Source organism: Ranitomeya imitator, chromosome 1 (genome assembly GCF_032444005.1).
Source record: "Ranitomeya imitator isolate aRanImi1 chromosome 1, aRanImi1.pri, whole genome shotgun sequence".
Lineage (NCBI taxonomy): Eukaryota > Metazoa > Chordata > Amphibia > Anura > Dendrobatidae > Ranitomeya > Ranitomeya imitator.
In genome coordinates, this window is record NC_091282.1 from 708,051,603 (window position 1) to 708,067,828 (window position 16,226).

Here is a 16,226-nt window from a genome sequence, read left to right on the forward strand (position 1 = left end):
AACAAAAATACCTATCTGCTCCAGAGAGGGAACACTTAGCCAGCATGATCCATCTGACTCCAACCCAGGTAAAGATCTGGTTCCAGAACCACCGGTACAAGATGAAAAGACAAGCCAAGGACAAGGCAGCTCAACAGCAGATGCAGCAGGACAGCAGCTCTTGTCAGCAGCAGCAGCAGTCTCCACGGCGGGTGGCAGTCCCAGTGTTGGTTAAGGATGGCAAGCCATGCCAGGCAGGCTCCAATGCCCCAACAACTGCTCTTCAGAACCATCAGCAGCAGTCGGCCACAGGTCTCACGGTCACCACCAATGGCTTGGGGCAACATCAGAGCCACCAAACAAACAGTGCAGGCCAGTCTCCAGACATGGGTCAGCACTCCAGCAGCCCATCAAGTCTCCAGAGCCAGGTCACCAACCTTTCTCACCTAAATACTTCTAGTTCTGACTATGGCACAGCCATGTCCTGCCCTACCTTACTATATGGTAGGACATGGTGAATAAAACCCAGTTCCCTCTGTCCCCAGACAACCCTTCTACTCTCTTAAAAAAAAAAAAAAAAAGATGAAAAAAAAAAATAAATAAAAAACTGCAGTACTTTAGGGGGGATGGATTTATAAGAGGGTTTCTCTGAGCAATCCAAAAAGAGAAGGGGAAGGATAGAGGAGATAGCTATTAATCTGGATGGATGGTACTCAAAATGTCAGATGGAAAGGAGGATTGGACTTCAAGCTACCTTCCCGAGTCACCTGCTTGTACATAGGGCCACAGTGATGGAAGATTTGGGGTTAATCCACTCACCCCGCTATTAAAACTGAAGAGCGATTATATTTTATTTTTGATGTTCCTTGTGACATTGTAACCTTCACTCTGTTGAACTATTTGGAATATTTAGTTTATAGTAGCCTGTATATTGGGTCGTTAATGTTTTGTAAGAAAACAAAAAATTTGTTACCTTTTTATTAATTTGGAAATATTTCACACCAATTTGGTTCCCCGATCAGCATTAGTTTGGCTGCTGTATCTTCTTTAGATATAGGTCCCTCATATCTAATAAATGTAAATGATGCTCATTAAAAAAAAAAATCATCATTTCGTTTTTTACCTTTTTTTTTTAATTATTTTATTTGATCTATATATTTTTTAAGTAGTCTGATATCTATTCTAAAATCTGGGGAAAAAAAATGCAACCTCTTCACCAATGAATTCGAACGGACCTAGAAACCCTCGTGGGCCAATGCAGTGATTGATGGAGGCCACTTTTTATTTGTTTGCTTGCCAGTCTGTAACTTAAAAAAAACGTATTGAATAGAAAACAGAACCGAATCAATACAGTATGTCTTTGACACGGCTAACTACGTAGAAAGGGACTCGGTTTTATTCTCCAGTCTGACTTTTTTTTATATTGCTTGTTAAACTATCAGTTATATTGTATTCATGCACAGGGATAATTTATGACACTTCGCTAAGCCCACTGGATTGATGTGACACCAATTTATTATTAAACAGGTGTGTGATTCTTTCATGATATAATTGTTCCTTTGTCCTTATTGGTGGACTTTTTTTTATTTTTATAAAATTTCCTCCTTTTATTTGTTATGTTGCTTTAATGAAGTGATATAAATAATAATAAAAAAAACATAGCAAACTAAAATGAGGCATTATTATGTGACACTCTATCTTTCACTGTGCATAAATTGTCAATTAGTGCGAAAATAAATGCGCGAACAGTTTCTATAATAAAATGTAAGGATATATAGACAGATATCTATCCATATATACATACATATATTGCTACATATGCCGTGTGCTCATTTCCTATATATATATATATATATATATATATATATATACATATATATATATATGCATATACATATACATACACACACATAGACATGTATACTCATGTATGCGTACATTATATTATTATATCTATGTTTCTATATATACCTGTGTGTGTATATTCACTTATATACACCTATGTGTATGTATATATGTATATAAATATATATATAAATATATTAATATATACTTATATGTATAGATAGATACACACATCTTTGTATATATACATATATGATACCTATATATATATATATATATATATATATATATATATATGTGCATATATATCTATGTGTGTATTTACACACACTTATTTCGAAAAAATAAAAACAAAACATTTATGTATATAGCATATATACATATATATCACTGCCTACTTTTTCGATCCATCTACTTCATGAGCTGTTTGGGTTATGACTGCCAGGCGTGCATCACCTGCTATTCTTGAAGCTTTTTCTTATACAATATAATAATAATAATAATAATAATTTTTATTTATATAGCGCCAACATATTCCGCAGCGCTTTACAAATTATATACAATATATATATATATATATATATATATATATATATATATACAATATATATATATATATATATATATATATATATATATATATATATATTCCAATAAATATATTTGCTTACTGTGTGGGGTATAGGTAGTTGTAAGTAGCACAGAGTTAGGAATCCTTGTGATTTAGACCAGAGGGCATTCTGTTAGCTTGGCTATAATTGCTGGAATTATTATTTTGTACATCTACTTATCCTTCTTACAAAAGATTTGGTTGTCATTAAATCAACTAGTTTTCATGTTGTCCCATGCCGCCTGATCTAGGAGTTTGTTTGCCTGCTCCATAGAAAGGTGAGCCTTGCAGTTCAGGCCATAGAGAGCCTGCAAACAAGGACTGGGACAGGATTTCCATATCATTCAGTAGGAGAGTAAATAACATGGGGCTCCCCAAGCCTTTTCCACTTTCCTATACAAGACAGACAATTCTGCATTCATCTGCTGTGCCCGATGTCCCCTCCACTGGTGAATGATCAGGCTTGTATGTAGCTGGCACAGACCTGGGATGGCAGCATGTGTCATTTTATGCAGCATAGTCTCCCAAGCCATGCCTTCAGCTAATTAAAGTTTCTGGGCATCATCATATTTGACCTATTTATATATGTGGAGCTCATTTACAATATAACAGAACTAATATTAACATCAAATAATTGAAAATATAAAATATTGACATGTGAAGAATTAGCAGGAATTTAGGACAATCACAATTAAAACATCTACAGAGAAGAATCAGGCTGGATATCTCAGTGTTTCAGGATAGGGAACTCTTTTGTTTCAGGGTACACTGTATCACTATGTAATGCCACTAATAATTAGCTCAGTTTGGCACTGTGGCACTTTCTGGAAGGCTACATTCATCTGAGCTATCCTTTTCTAACCACCTAAGAGGAAAAACTGTAACCTTGACTACTTGGAAGAAAGCTCACAAGAGAATTTCCTGGTCCTTTTATGATGTGACCTCCACAATAGCAAACTTGGAGGTAAAATGCCAAATTCTTCAAGAATGTTAATCCTGCAATTGCCAATTATTGGTGAGCTTTAGATACATTTAATGCTTCTGTTGCCATGTCTGTACCTATATATGAGTCTAACAGCTAAATATATCTATCTACATATATTTATTTTCCTTAAAAAAAAAAAAATTAGGAATATTTGGGTGAAAAACAGAACCTATGGTCAGAAAAAAAAATATAGGATACGCTAAGATGGATAAATGGTCTATAAATAATTATCTGGTCCATAAAATAGTACTTAAAAAAATGTATTGCTGGCGATTTATTTACAAAAGTGTTGCTCTAACATTTTCTGTTTGTTTCTACTTTATTTACTCCCATTATCATCTGGGGAAAAAAAACTAATTTTATTCTGAGCAATGTTATAGTAATTATATTAATCACAACAGTTCTTCACTTTTACAATATTATTATTATGGTTCAGGGAAATTAAAGCCTTAATCAGGAGAATATGTTACTCTTTCACTCCCCCCCCCCTTCCTTTTTCCAGATTTACCTATCTTCAAAAATGCATATTAAAATAGATGAGTAATTAATGTGGGAATCTATGAATAAAACTAAAGTACACATAATGACCACAGTACAGAACGGGGTGAGAGCAATGTAGTGACATACAAGTATTGATATTGCCCACATGTTTATGTTTCTTCTATTAAAAAAAAAAACATATTTAATTCCTAGAAATAATGTATGTAATAAAAAATGTATTAAAATGTAAAAAAAGTAAATTAAAATAATTATGTGATAACACTTACACACACACACACACACACATATATATATATATATATATATATATATATATATATTAAAATATATATATTTAGATAGTTATACTATAAAAGCAATGTGGTGAGATACAATTATATTGTCCACATATTTCTTCTATTAAAAAAAAGACCTGCAAATAATGTAAATAATAAAAAAAATATATAAAAATGTAAAAACAAAAGATAAATAACTAAAAATAATTAATTGCTGGCATATATAGTAAAATAGTAACATATTCTCCTGATTAAGGCTTTGATTTCCCTGAACCATAATAATAATATTGTAAAAGTGAAGAACTGTTGTGATTAATATAATTACTATAACATTACTATATTTTTGGTTATATATATATATATATATATATATATATATATATATATATTATATATACATAAATATATGCACACATCTTAGTAGTTAGATTATAAAATATGACATATATAATGTAAATTGCACGTGGTACGAAGATATGTATATGTAAATATATATATATATACTCATGTGTGTGCACAATAGAAAAACACACACACACACACATATATTTATATATATATATATATGCACACACGCAAACACATAAATAGGTTCAAACATTTTACACATTTTATATTCAAGGTTTTAATACTTTTATAGTATACTTTTCTATAATGTTCTCTATGAAATATAGTCAAATACACACCGAAAATGAATGCTTCTGTAAACCCTTGTGTATTTAATATTTTAACCTTATATTGCACCATATTATTATTATGATCATCATTATTATTCATGCTTTCGTTTGCTCCTATACAAATATACTATTTGCATTTTTAAATAGTACCACCATATTAATATTATAATTTGGGTGGATGTGTAGATCATGACCTGTACATGAGCCTGTTTTTTGCCACCTCTCAGTCTCAGCACTAGGTGCTACAGTTACTATGTTATCTGCCTATAACCTGTTGCTTGCATTGTGGTGACATTCATGTGACATTTCAGGCCATCATGCATGAGCTACAGGTTGCCTGTTATTTGCACAGTTCTTTAGTCCTAATGTGGAGCCCCTCTTGGCAGTGGCTGCTGCATCCCTCTTTCCTATATATTGCTTATGTCTGGGGGGCCCCAGTGATCAGAGTAGACTTTCTCTAAGCTATGTCTTTGTACAAAGGCAATGTAATTATATAGCTGAATCATTTCAAATAGTCAAAGGAAAAAAAATGTTGCAAAATACATGGTGCTGGGATATTAGAAGGACCTGCCTGTGAAGGTCTGTAACCATCAGCCTTTCTTCAATTCATTTCTTAGAAGAGGATCTTGTGAGTGATTCGGATTCAATACACATAATCAGTCGGATGCCTTATTTCCATTAGAAAACAGTTCCATTTTCAATCATGCAGGGATGCAGCGTCAAAAAGAACCACTCGAAATGGGGGGTGGTAGGGTGGTGTGTGGCATGGGCTGGCCTGGGGATGGGGGGGTTGACACAGGTCTTGTAATATCCAGCCAGGGACTAAATCTTGTATGTTTCACCTCATTGCAATGTTGTATTTTTTACCATATTTTATTGCAAGACTGATCAGCACTTCTTTTAGAGAGAATATGATTTAATTGCTCTCAAAACTCTTTTGTCTAAAGGAGTTGTGGGTCTCCCTGGTGTAAACACCAAGTCCATGACCAAGAGTACAAATCGTGGAAGAAAAAAACAAAACAAAACTTTGATTGTCCTTTAAAAAGGTTGTTAGTCATTTACATCTAGAGTATTTTGTGAGCGAAAAATTTGGAGGAGTTTGTGTGAATGAAGCAAACAGACCTAGAAATAGAAGTCGAAAAAATCAACACGATACATAGAAGAATATAAAAGCCCCCACTAAATGTACATAGAGGTGACCTGAGCAAAGCATGGAGCAGACACTTACCTGCAACACTAGGACCCCAATGTGATGTGTCTCCAGGGCATTATAATAATGAAGTATTACCTATACATAAGATTCTACAGGTTTATCTTGATGCTTCAAAATACAGAATCCTCCTCCTCATCATCATCATCGTCCTAGCATAAATATCTATTTTATTAAAAAAATTCTTGCATCATTATTTTATTATTGGACAGTTTTTTTTTGTTACCTAGTAGGCTCCATAGAGTATATGGTTAAGTGTCTATTCAACCAGGCTCTCACTTGAAGCTTGTTCAGATTCCCTCCCAGTCAGAGCTGGGGAGGTAGAGATCTCTGTTCTCATGGAAGAATAAACAGAATTGTTTCCAGTGGAAGTTATCTATCTATCTATCTATCTATCTATCTATCTATCTATCTATCTATCTATCTATTATTATTATTTATTGTTATAGCGCCATTTATTCCATGGCGCTTTAAATGTGAGGAGGGGTATACATAATAAAAACAAGTATCTATCTATCTATGTATCTATCTATCTATCTATCTATCCCATATCTATCTATCTATCTATCTATTATCTATCTATCTATCTATCTATCTATCTATCTATTATTATTATTTATTGTTATAGCGCCATTTATTCCATGGCGCTTTACATGTGAGGAGGGGTATACATAATAAAAACAAGTATCTATCTATCTATCTATCTATCTATCTATCTATCTATCTATCTATCTATCTATCCATCTAATATCTATCTATCTATCTATCTATCTATCTATCTATCTATCTATCTATCCCATATCTATCTATCTATCTATCTATCCATCTAATATCTATCTATCTATCTACACATATATTATTATTATTATTATTATTATTATTATTTATATAGCACCATTGATTCCATGGTGCTGTACATGAGAAGGGTTACATACAAGTTACAGATATCACTTACAGTAAACAAACTAACAATAACAGACTGATACAGAGGGGCGAGGACCCTGCCCTTGCGGGCTTATATTCTACAGGATTATGGGGAAGGAGACAGTAGGTTGAGGGTATAATTATTATATAGTATATTACATATTATAGCATATATTTATGAATATATATACACTGTAAATAAATCACACATATATATGTATATATAATATATATATATATATATATATATATATATATATATATACATACACAACACACAATGTATAAATTGTGGAATGTGTTTCTGTAAATATTTACTAAATATGGTAAACACATTCTTCCACTCTAGAGGTCACCTTGTGTTTGCAGCCTGACCCCCACTGCCAGCCAGCCTCTCGGGGGCAGCTAATGGCAGGTGATTCCTCTCCTGGACCGGAGCCGTGCACACTGCCGGATCGCCGGTCACACAAACGCTGTCTGATCGCACATTATCCGGTAATCTCTGCTGAGTGACCTCAGTGAGCGCAGAGGACATTTATGTGCGTTAATAAATAAGAGCATTTGACTGTAAGTTTGATAGCGAATTTAGGTTGTAATAGAGGAAGAGGAGGGCGAGTGTGAAGGCTAATCCAGGCTGAGAGCAGAGAACACGGGGAAGGTGATACAGAGGATGCAGGAGGAGAACAGAGGAAATGCTGGTGTAAATGGGGGGCAATAGGTATTTTTGGGAGAGGGTGGGATATATGAAGTTAAGGGACAAATTTGATCAACACATGACATGAGTGTAATGATGAGTGCTCTATAGCATAGGACCATTAGGTAAGATCAGGGGACAAACCTGCAGCCAAAGAAGCCAAGATTATATAACAACAGCAATGTGTCCCAAAGTGAGAAATGAAAATCTGCTGAATGTGCCATAAAATACATAAGAAACCCTAATAGTATCTTGTCCTGGAAGCCCCATAATAGTTCCAAATTGTTAATAAAAGCAAAATAATTGCAATCCATATCTGAACCCTGAGATAATGCCAATAGTAAAGGCTATTGTATGCGATTCAGGTAAATAGAAACAGACCAGAGAAGGGAGATCATTTTTACATATAGTTTGTACTGTATAGGTACTGTATTCTGTGGGACTATATATGCACTGTATAGGAAATACAGAGGAGTCACAGTGCAGGTATGGACCATCCAAAGTCTGCCAGGAATGGGTCTTAAATATTGTGAGAGTATATTCTGAGCACAGTGGTGTAGATGTCAGTAATCCTGCTTCTGCAATATATTTCAGGCTTTAAAGCTTGAATTCACTACTTTCCATTCGAATCAGTGCAGAAAAGCAGACAAGCTTGATGTTCCTGTGTGGCCGCATACACCACTACACTATATTCTTCGTGCCCTATATCTATGAACTTTTGTTCGGCTGGATTGAAATGACAGGTACCATGCAGGGGTCCATTATACCCAGTCTGCAGGATTTTCTTTTCTTTTAATGACACAGAGAATGTATTCCCTACTTGGTATATGTGAATTAGACATAAAAAAAAATCTATCTCAAAAAAGTTGTGAACACATGATATTTCCTATATTTTTTCCACATCCAGGTCAATTGGGTACATTGTGGACAACTCAAGTACATAAAAACAAGGACTGAAAAGATGGTAGTCTCAATGCAGGCTAGGATCTTAGCACAGGTCATAATTACATTTATTGATAGGGTCCTATATAGCAGTCGTCATGTGACTTCAAAAAGGTATTTAAACTATTAGCACCAATAATAGAAAGCAATTATACACAAGTAAGTAGTTTAGATTTAACAATAATCTTCATTCTTTAATAGATCACACAAAAGTACCATAAAATAGTCCCTAAAAAAACTTTAAAAAACTGTTAGGCTATGTGCACACCATGCGGATTTAGTGTGGATCCGCAGCGTTTTTTTCCGCGCAGAAACGCTGCAGATCCGCAAAGTGATTTACAGTACAATGTAAATCAATAGGAAAAAAAAAATGCTGTGCTAATGGTGCGGAAAATTTCCGCATAAAAAATGCTGTGGATCAAAAGAAGTAGCATGTCACTTCTTTTGTGCGCATCTGCAGCGTTTCTGCACACTTCCATTATAAAAATCCACCGTGATAAAAAACGCATGAAATCTGCAACAAAAATGCACAAAATCTGCATTAAAAAACGCATCAAATCTGCACCTGCGTTTTCTGCCAGGAGATGCGGATTTTGTGCAGAAAATTCTGCGCCCCAATCAGCAACCTGTGCACATAGCCTTAGGGCAGTGTGGTTCATAATACATGTAAATCAACAGGTATGTATAACATATATTACATAGTATTAAGCAAACTTACATAATGTAGATCTATGCACATAACCATGTTGGAACATAGTACAATAGGTTTATGACATATGTTCAAGAAATAATCCAACAAGTAAATAGTATAATATTTATTTCTGTGGATTCCACATGGAATAGCTGAGGATAGTTATAAAACGTGTGGGTCAGCACCAGTGAAAACCACAGATCTGCAGAGAAGCTTCCTGAGCTTTGGATTTCTGCTAAGGGAATACATGTTGGATTTAATTAAACACTTCAACATACCCCCAAATTATGTTCCCATTGCGTGTTTTTTTTCTGTGCTGGATTTTTGGAGCAGAATCTCTCCAAGGGTATGTGCACATTGAGGCTTTTGATGAACTTTTGCAGAAAAACTGAATGGAAACTCCAAGTTTTTGAGGAGTTTTGAGATGTTGAGGACAATTTGGAGAGTTTTCGCTCAGTTTCTGCTCCACAAACTCAGCAAAGAGAATCAGTCTTCACATACCCCAACTTACCAATCAAAACTTGTGGACTGAACGCCTCATGGGTTTTGGAGACTTTCTGCTCTTAAAACTCAGCAAAACAAAACAGTGTAAACACACCTGTAGGCAAACTTCACAGGAATATATAAAAAAGAATGCCCTATTTTCATTGAGAATGAATGGCCATTTTACAACCCATACAGCATCCGTTTTTATACATCATTTACAAGAAAGAATACAATTTCTTATGTTAGGGCTTATACACACGACGGTATATTTGGTCTCTGTTTAAAAAAAAAAAGTAGAGCAATGTTATTCAGTAGGGCCGCGCAGATTAACAATTTTTTTCACTGACTGAACCTGTGTGTGAAAGGAAATCACAACATGCACAATCTTCCTTCTAAGGCTATGTGCACACTTATTTTTGAGGGCTGCGGATTTTTCCACAGCGGATTTTAGAAATCCGCAGGTAAAAGGCACTGCATTTTACCTGCGGATTTACCGCGGTTTTTATGCGGATTTATTGCGGATTCCACCTGCGGTTTACACCTGCGGATTCCTATTGTGGAGCAGGTGTAAAACCGCTGCGGAATCTGCACAAAGAATTGACATGCTGCGGAATGTAATTGGCAGCGTATCCGGGCGGGTTTTTCCGCTGCATGGGCACTGCAGATTGTGGTTTCCATAGGTTTACATTGTACTGTAAACGCATAGGAAACTGCTGCGGACCCGCAGCAAAATACGCAACGTGTGCACATAGCCTGAGGCTATGTGCGCACGTTGCAAATTTGACTGTGTAATTTTCTGTGCAGATTCTGCATTTCTTGGCAGAAAACGCAGGTCAGAATCTGCTCCTTTTTTTTGGTCTGGGCACACGTTGCAGATTTTTGTGCAGATTTCTTCCTTTTTTTACCCCTGCAGATTTCTATTATGGAATGGGTGCAAAAACGCAGCAGATCTGCAAAAAGAATTGACATGGTCCTTTTTTGAATCTGCTGCGTTTTCCGTGCGGATTTTTCTGCACCATTTTTTTTTTGCCATTGTACTGTAAACCACTTGCGGATCTGTGTAGCGCTTCTGTGAGGAAAAAAACACTGTGGATCGGCAGTAAATCTGCAACGTGTGAACATACCCTTAGCGTTCGCACTCATCTGCGCTTAAAACATTGCTCCGATGTTGATCCAGAAAAATAGGATGAGTGTCACGCGAGTACAATGTGCTTTTTCTCACATAGCATCCATATGACATCCATATGACATGCCTTTGCAATGCTTTTTTTTTCTCTGCAACGATTATTCTGCAATCATTTACAGGACCATTTATAGGGTTCTATGCTACAGAATTTATTATTTATTATGATGGAATATAGGCTGAACTGGATGGACAAATGTCTTTTTTCGGCCTTACTAACTATGTTACTATGTTACTATGTAGAATGGTAATGTATCCGTAAAAAACGCATGGTATACGCGTGGTCTGATTTTTTTCTTGCACCCATTGATTTGCATTGGTGAGTCTCGTCCGATATACGGGGCCACTCGCAGCATGCTGCAATTTTTTTCTCATCCAGATTCCAGCTGAGAAAGAAAATTGCAGATGAACAGTGAATCAGTGAATAACATTTGTACAAGTGCAATCTGATTTTTTATCACATTGCACTAGTCTGATTTATACGCAGAGAAGTATGAAGCCCTAAAATCTAATGAAACCCATCCACGTTAATGGATGTGAGAAACAAATCAGATGCCATTCAGAGCCACAGTCTGATTTTTACAGCTATATTGCAATTCTCTAAGGCCGGTTTCACACGTCAGTGGCTCCGGTACGTGAGGTGACAGTTTCCTCACGTACCGGAGCCACTGACACACGTAGACACATTAAAATAAAGGCATCTGTGCAGATGTCATTGATTTTTTGCGGACCGTGTCTCTGTGTGCCAAACACGGAGACATGTCAGTGTTCGTTGGAGCGCACGGATTACATGGACCCATTAAAGTCAATGGGTCCGTGTAAAACACGTACCGCACACGGACGTTGTCCGTGTGCAGTCCGTGTGCCATGCAGGAGACAGCGCTATAGTAAGCACTGTCCCCCCCACTGGTGCTGAAGCCGCCATTGATATCTTCTCTGCAGCAGCGTTTGCTGTAGAGAAGATATGAATATTCCTTTTTTATTAAGTTTCTCGTGTTTAAAATAAAGCTCCATGTCCCCGGCCCCCTCCAACCCCCTGTGTGCCCCCCCCCGCTGTTCTTAAAATACTCACCCGGCTCCCTCGCTGGCGCTGCTTCCTGTCCTGGCTGCACCTTCTACTGTATGCGGTCACGTGGGGCCGCCAATTACAGTCATGAATATGCGGCTCCACCTCCCATAGTAAAAAACGGATTGTATACAGACTGCACAAGAACACTAGGCGAGAGAAAAATGTCCCACTTTTCTGGATGCAAATCTGAATGATTTTTTATACTGTAGCCTTAGGCTGGCGTCACACTATCAGTATTTGGTCAGTACTTTACATCAGTATTTGTAAGCCAAAACCAAACAGTGGGTGATAAATACAGAAGTGGTGACATGTTTCTATTATACTTTTCCTCTAATTGTTCCACTCCTGATTATGGCTTACAAATACTGATGTAAAATACTGACCAAATACTGATAGTGTGACGGCAGCCTGAGAGTGCAAAAGTTTAAAGCTGCGTTTACATATACCAGTTGCATCAGGCTTCGTTTTTGCTCCAAATGCAACGCAACTGATCACAACTGATGGCCAGCGTTTGCCCGGAACCTGTTGATTGCAACAACTGGCATCGTATGGAAACAATGCAATGCCGGATATAGGTGCAGGGGGACTAGGAATTTCGTGGACTAAATTTATGAAAGGGTCAAGCATCGATAGAAACAAATGCTGAAATATGACATGAAGCTCAAATGTAAAAAAAAAGAAAAATGTGCCAAAATATAGCAACAAAAAGATCCAGGAAATAATACAAAAAGGATAAAGAGACATGTAGACACCACAAGGTGGAGAGGGAATAAGAGAAAGAAGGACAGAGGCAATTGTAGGAGAAGAAAGCAACAAGCAGACAGAGATCAAGAAAGAGGAGGCTTAAAAGAGGGGTATGGGTAGAATGAAAGGAGGGAGGACGGGAGGGGTGCTGGAATACAACAAAATGCTATTAATGCTAATTTGACTTCCTTTAATCCAGTTGCTAGATCACAAACAGGTTCTGTGCTCAGAATGCTCAGCTGCCTTAGTGGGGTCATAGACAAGATGAGAAACAAATGCTAGCTGCACAATTTCTATCGGTTCTTTCAAAAGGACAATTTCTAACATTCTGGGCAAAGCAATTTTGCTGAAGCAGCACATGTAAATACCCAGCTTTCATGGGAGCTGCTTGGATTTTTTTTTTTAGCTAGCATAAACTTTCCATAAATATTAATTCACAATTACAGTCATAATTTGAAGATTATAGTCTTTGTGGAATTGTCAGTCAATTAAAAAGTGACTAATTTACAGTTAGCAATCCAATCCTAAAATCACAGAGCCGGAGTTTGCAGATTGGAGCCCAATTTGCTTAATGAATACATTTATTGAATAGTAATGGAGTCCTGTACACAGCATTATTATGCAAAAACAAACAAAAATCTTTTATGAAGCAGTCATTCATGCACAGACATCTCATTCTTCTCACAACTGCCATAAATGCTCCAGCTACTGATGCATTTAATTTAGGTACTTAAGCGAGGGCGACGGTTTCGTTATAGAGGCATTGACTGAGGAACATATAGGAAAGCCAGCTCTTCTTACAGGAAACCTCAGATATTATTTATTCAAGTCATCGTCAAAAATGTCTGCTATGTAATTAAGACGATCCAGAGATCTCAAATATGCAACTGTTCTGTGCCGATACATTTTTATAATACACTGCTCCAAAAAATAAAGGGAACACTAAAATACCACATCCTAGATATCACTGAATAAAATATTTCAGTTGTAAATCTATATTCACTACATAGTGGAAAGCGTTGAGAACCATAAAATGTAAAAATTATCAATGTAAATCAAAGTGAATATCTCACAGAGGCCTAGATTTGGAACGATACTCAAAATCAAAGCGGAAAATGAAATTACAGGCTGATCTTCAGTGGAAATGCCTCAAAACAAGGAAATGATGCTCAGTAGTGTGTGTGGCCTCCACGTGCCTGTATGACCTACCTACAAAGCCTGGGCATGCTCCTAATAAGGCGACAGATGGTCTCCTGAGGGATCTCATCCCAGAACTGGACTAAAGCATCCGCCAACTCCTGGACAATCTGTGGTGGTGGTGGGTCTAAGGATCTGATCTCGGTACCTAATAGCAGTCAGGCTACCTCTGGCGAGCACATGGAGAAAGAAATGCCACCCCACACCATTACTGACCCACTCCCAAACCAGTCATGCTGAAGGATGTTGCAGGCAGCAGATCGCTCTCCACGGCGTCTCCAGACTATGTCACGTCTGTCACATGTGCTCAGTGTGAACCTGCTTTCAACTGTGAAAAGCACAGGGCGACAGTGGCAAATTTGCCAATCATGGTGTTCTGTGGCAAATGCCAAGTGTCCTGCACGGTGTTGGGCTGTGAGCACAACCCCCATCTGTGGACGTCGGGCACTCAGACCATCCTCATGGAGTCGGTTTCTAACCATTTGTGCAGACGCATGCACATTTGTGGCCCGCTGGAGGTCATTTTGCAGTTCTCTGGCAGTGCTCCTCATGTCACTCCTTGCACAAAGGCTGAGGTAGCGGTCCTGCTGCTGGGTTGTTGCCCTCCTACAGCCCCCTCCACATATCCTGGTGTACTGACCTGTCTTCTGGTAGTGCCTCCAGCCTCTGGACACTACGCTGAAAGACACAGCAAGCCTTCTTGCCACAGCTCGCATTGATGTGCCATCCTGGATAGGCTGCAATACCTTAGCCACTTGTGGGGGTTGCAGAATCCGTTTCATGCTACGACGAGTGTAACAGCACAACCAACATTCAAAAGTGTCCAAAACATCAGCCAGAAAATATTGGTACTGAGATGTGGTCTGTGGTCCACACCTGCAGAATCACTCCTTTATTGAGTGTATCTTGATGATTGCCAATAATTTCCATCTGTTGTCTATTCCATTTGCACAACATCATGTGAAATTGATTGTCAAACAGTGTTGCTTCCTAAGTGGACAGTTTGATTTCACAGAAGTTTGATTTATGTGGAATTATATTCTGTTGTTTAAGTGTTCCCTTTATTTTTTTGAGCAGTGTATATTTCAATAAGGGTTTGAGCTTTTTTTTTAAGATATGTAGATCCAAAATTCCCTGCTAAATGATGCAAGCTACTCACCAGTGTGATGAATGGAGCCTACAGAATAAGGAATCATTATTTAGGCTACGGTACAAATCAGTCTGCAGTTAGCTCCCTCTAGTGGTGGCTGCAAACAGATGGAATTTTATCATTTAAATGGCTGCATTTTTCATTATAAACTAATACTAGAATGTGGAAGCCAAGAAGGACAACAATCCAAGAAGAGTGATCGCGCTTATAGAAGAGATAGTGAGTATAAGAGTCTAGTCACCACTATAGGACCTGTTAAGAGGAGGTATTAAAATGTCACCACCTCCCTAAGGCTAGGTTCACATTGCGTTAGTGCAGTCCGTTCAACGCATACGTTGAACGGACTGCGCTAACGCAAGTGCCGACTTTTGTACAGCGCTAGTGCAGATGGAGCCTCTGCTAGCTCCATCTGCGCTAGCAGTGACGGACCCGGAAACGCTGCAGCCCGCGTCTCCGGGTCCGTCACTCAAATGACGGCACATCGCTAGCGCATGCCCATTGTGGGCGTGCGCTAGCGATGCATCCGACATTGCAGTCTATGGCGGCGTTAACGGACTACGTTACACCGCGTTGTGCCGCGGTGTAACGTAGTCCGTTAAACGTAGAGCCATAACGCAATGTGAACCCAGCCTAAGAGGAAGCTCTGACAGTGAGTTTCTGATGCTGCATATTTTCACTCCACAAAAACGCAGCATCTTACAGTTCCAGCAAAGTGGATGAGAATTAATACAAATCTCAATCCCGCTGTGATTTTTTTTCTCTCAGCAATAAACTCACCTGTGGTACGTGTTTCAAATCCGCAACATGTCAATTTCTCTTGTGGATATGCTGAGATTTATGTGCAGATTTTCCTCATAGACTTGAAATCAATGCAGAAAATTCTCAGGTAAAAAACGCATATGCATTTTTAGTGAATTTCCACTGCGGAACTGCACTAAAATGGCAAGTGATCCATATATGACAATATCAATAAAGTTATGTCAAAGCCAAATGCCAGTAAATATGCAAAAAGCAGCTCTATATATAGCATGACATGCCAAAAAGATACAAAAAATGTACTAAAA

At 37.7% G+C, this 16,226-nt stretch overlaps 1 protein-coding gene across 1 annotated transcript in view; it reads left to right on the plus strand.

Moving 5' to 3' along the window:
- NKX2-1 (NK2 homeobox 1) overlaps nucleotides 1-1,524 on the plus strand; it is a 3,046-nt gene extending 1,522 nt beyond the window's left edge. The window contains exon 2 of the mRNA XM_069745622.1: nucleotides 1-1,524. This exon is cut by the window's left edge and continues 171 nt beyond it. Within this exon, the coding sequence (XP_069601723.1) occupies nucleotides 1-497 (497 nt within the window). The 3' untranslated portion in view covers nucleotides 498-1,524.
- The last annotated feature ends 14,702 nt before the right edge of the window (nucleotides 1,525-16,226 follow it).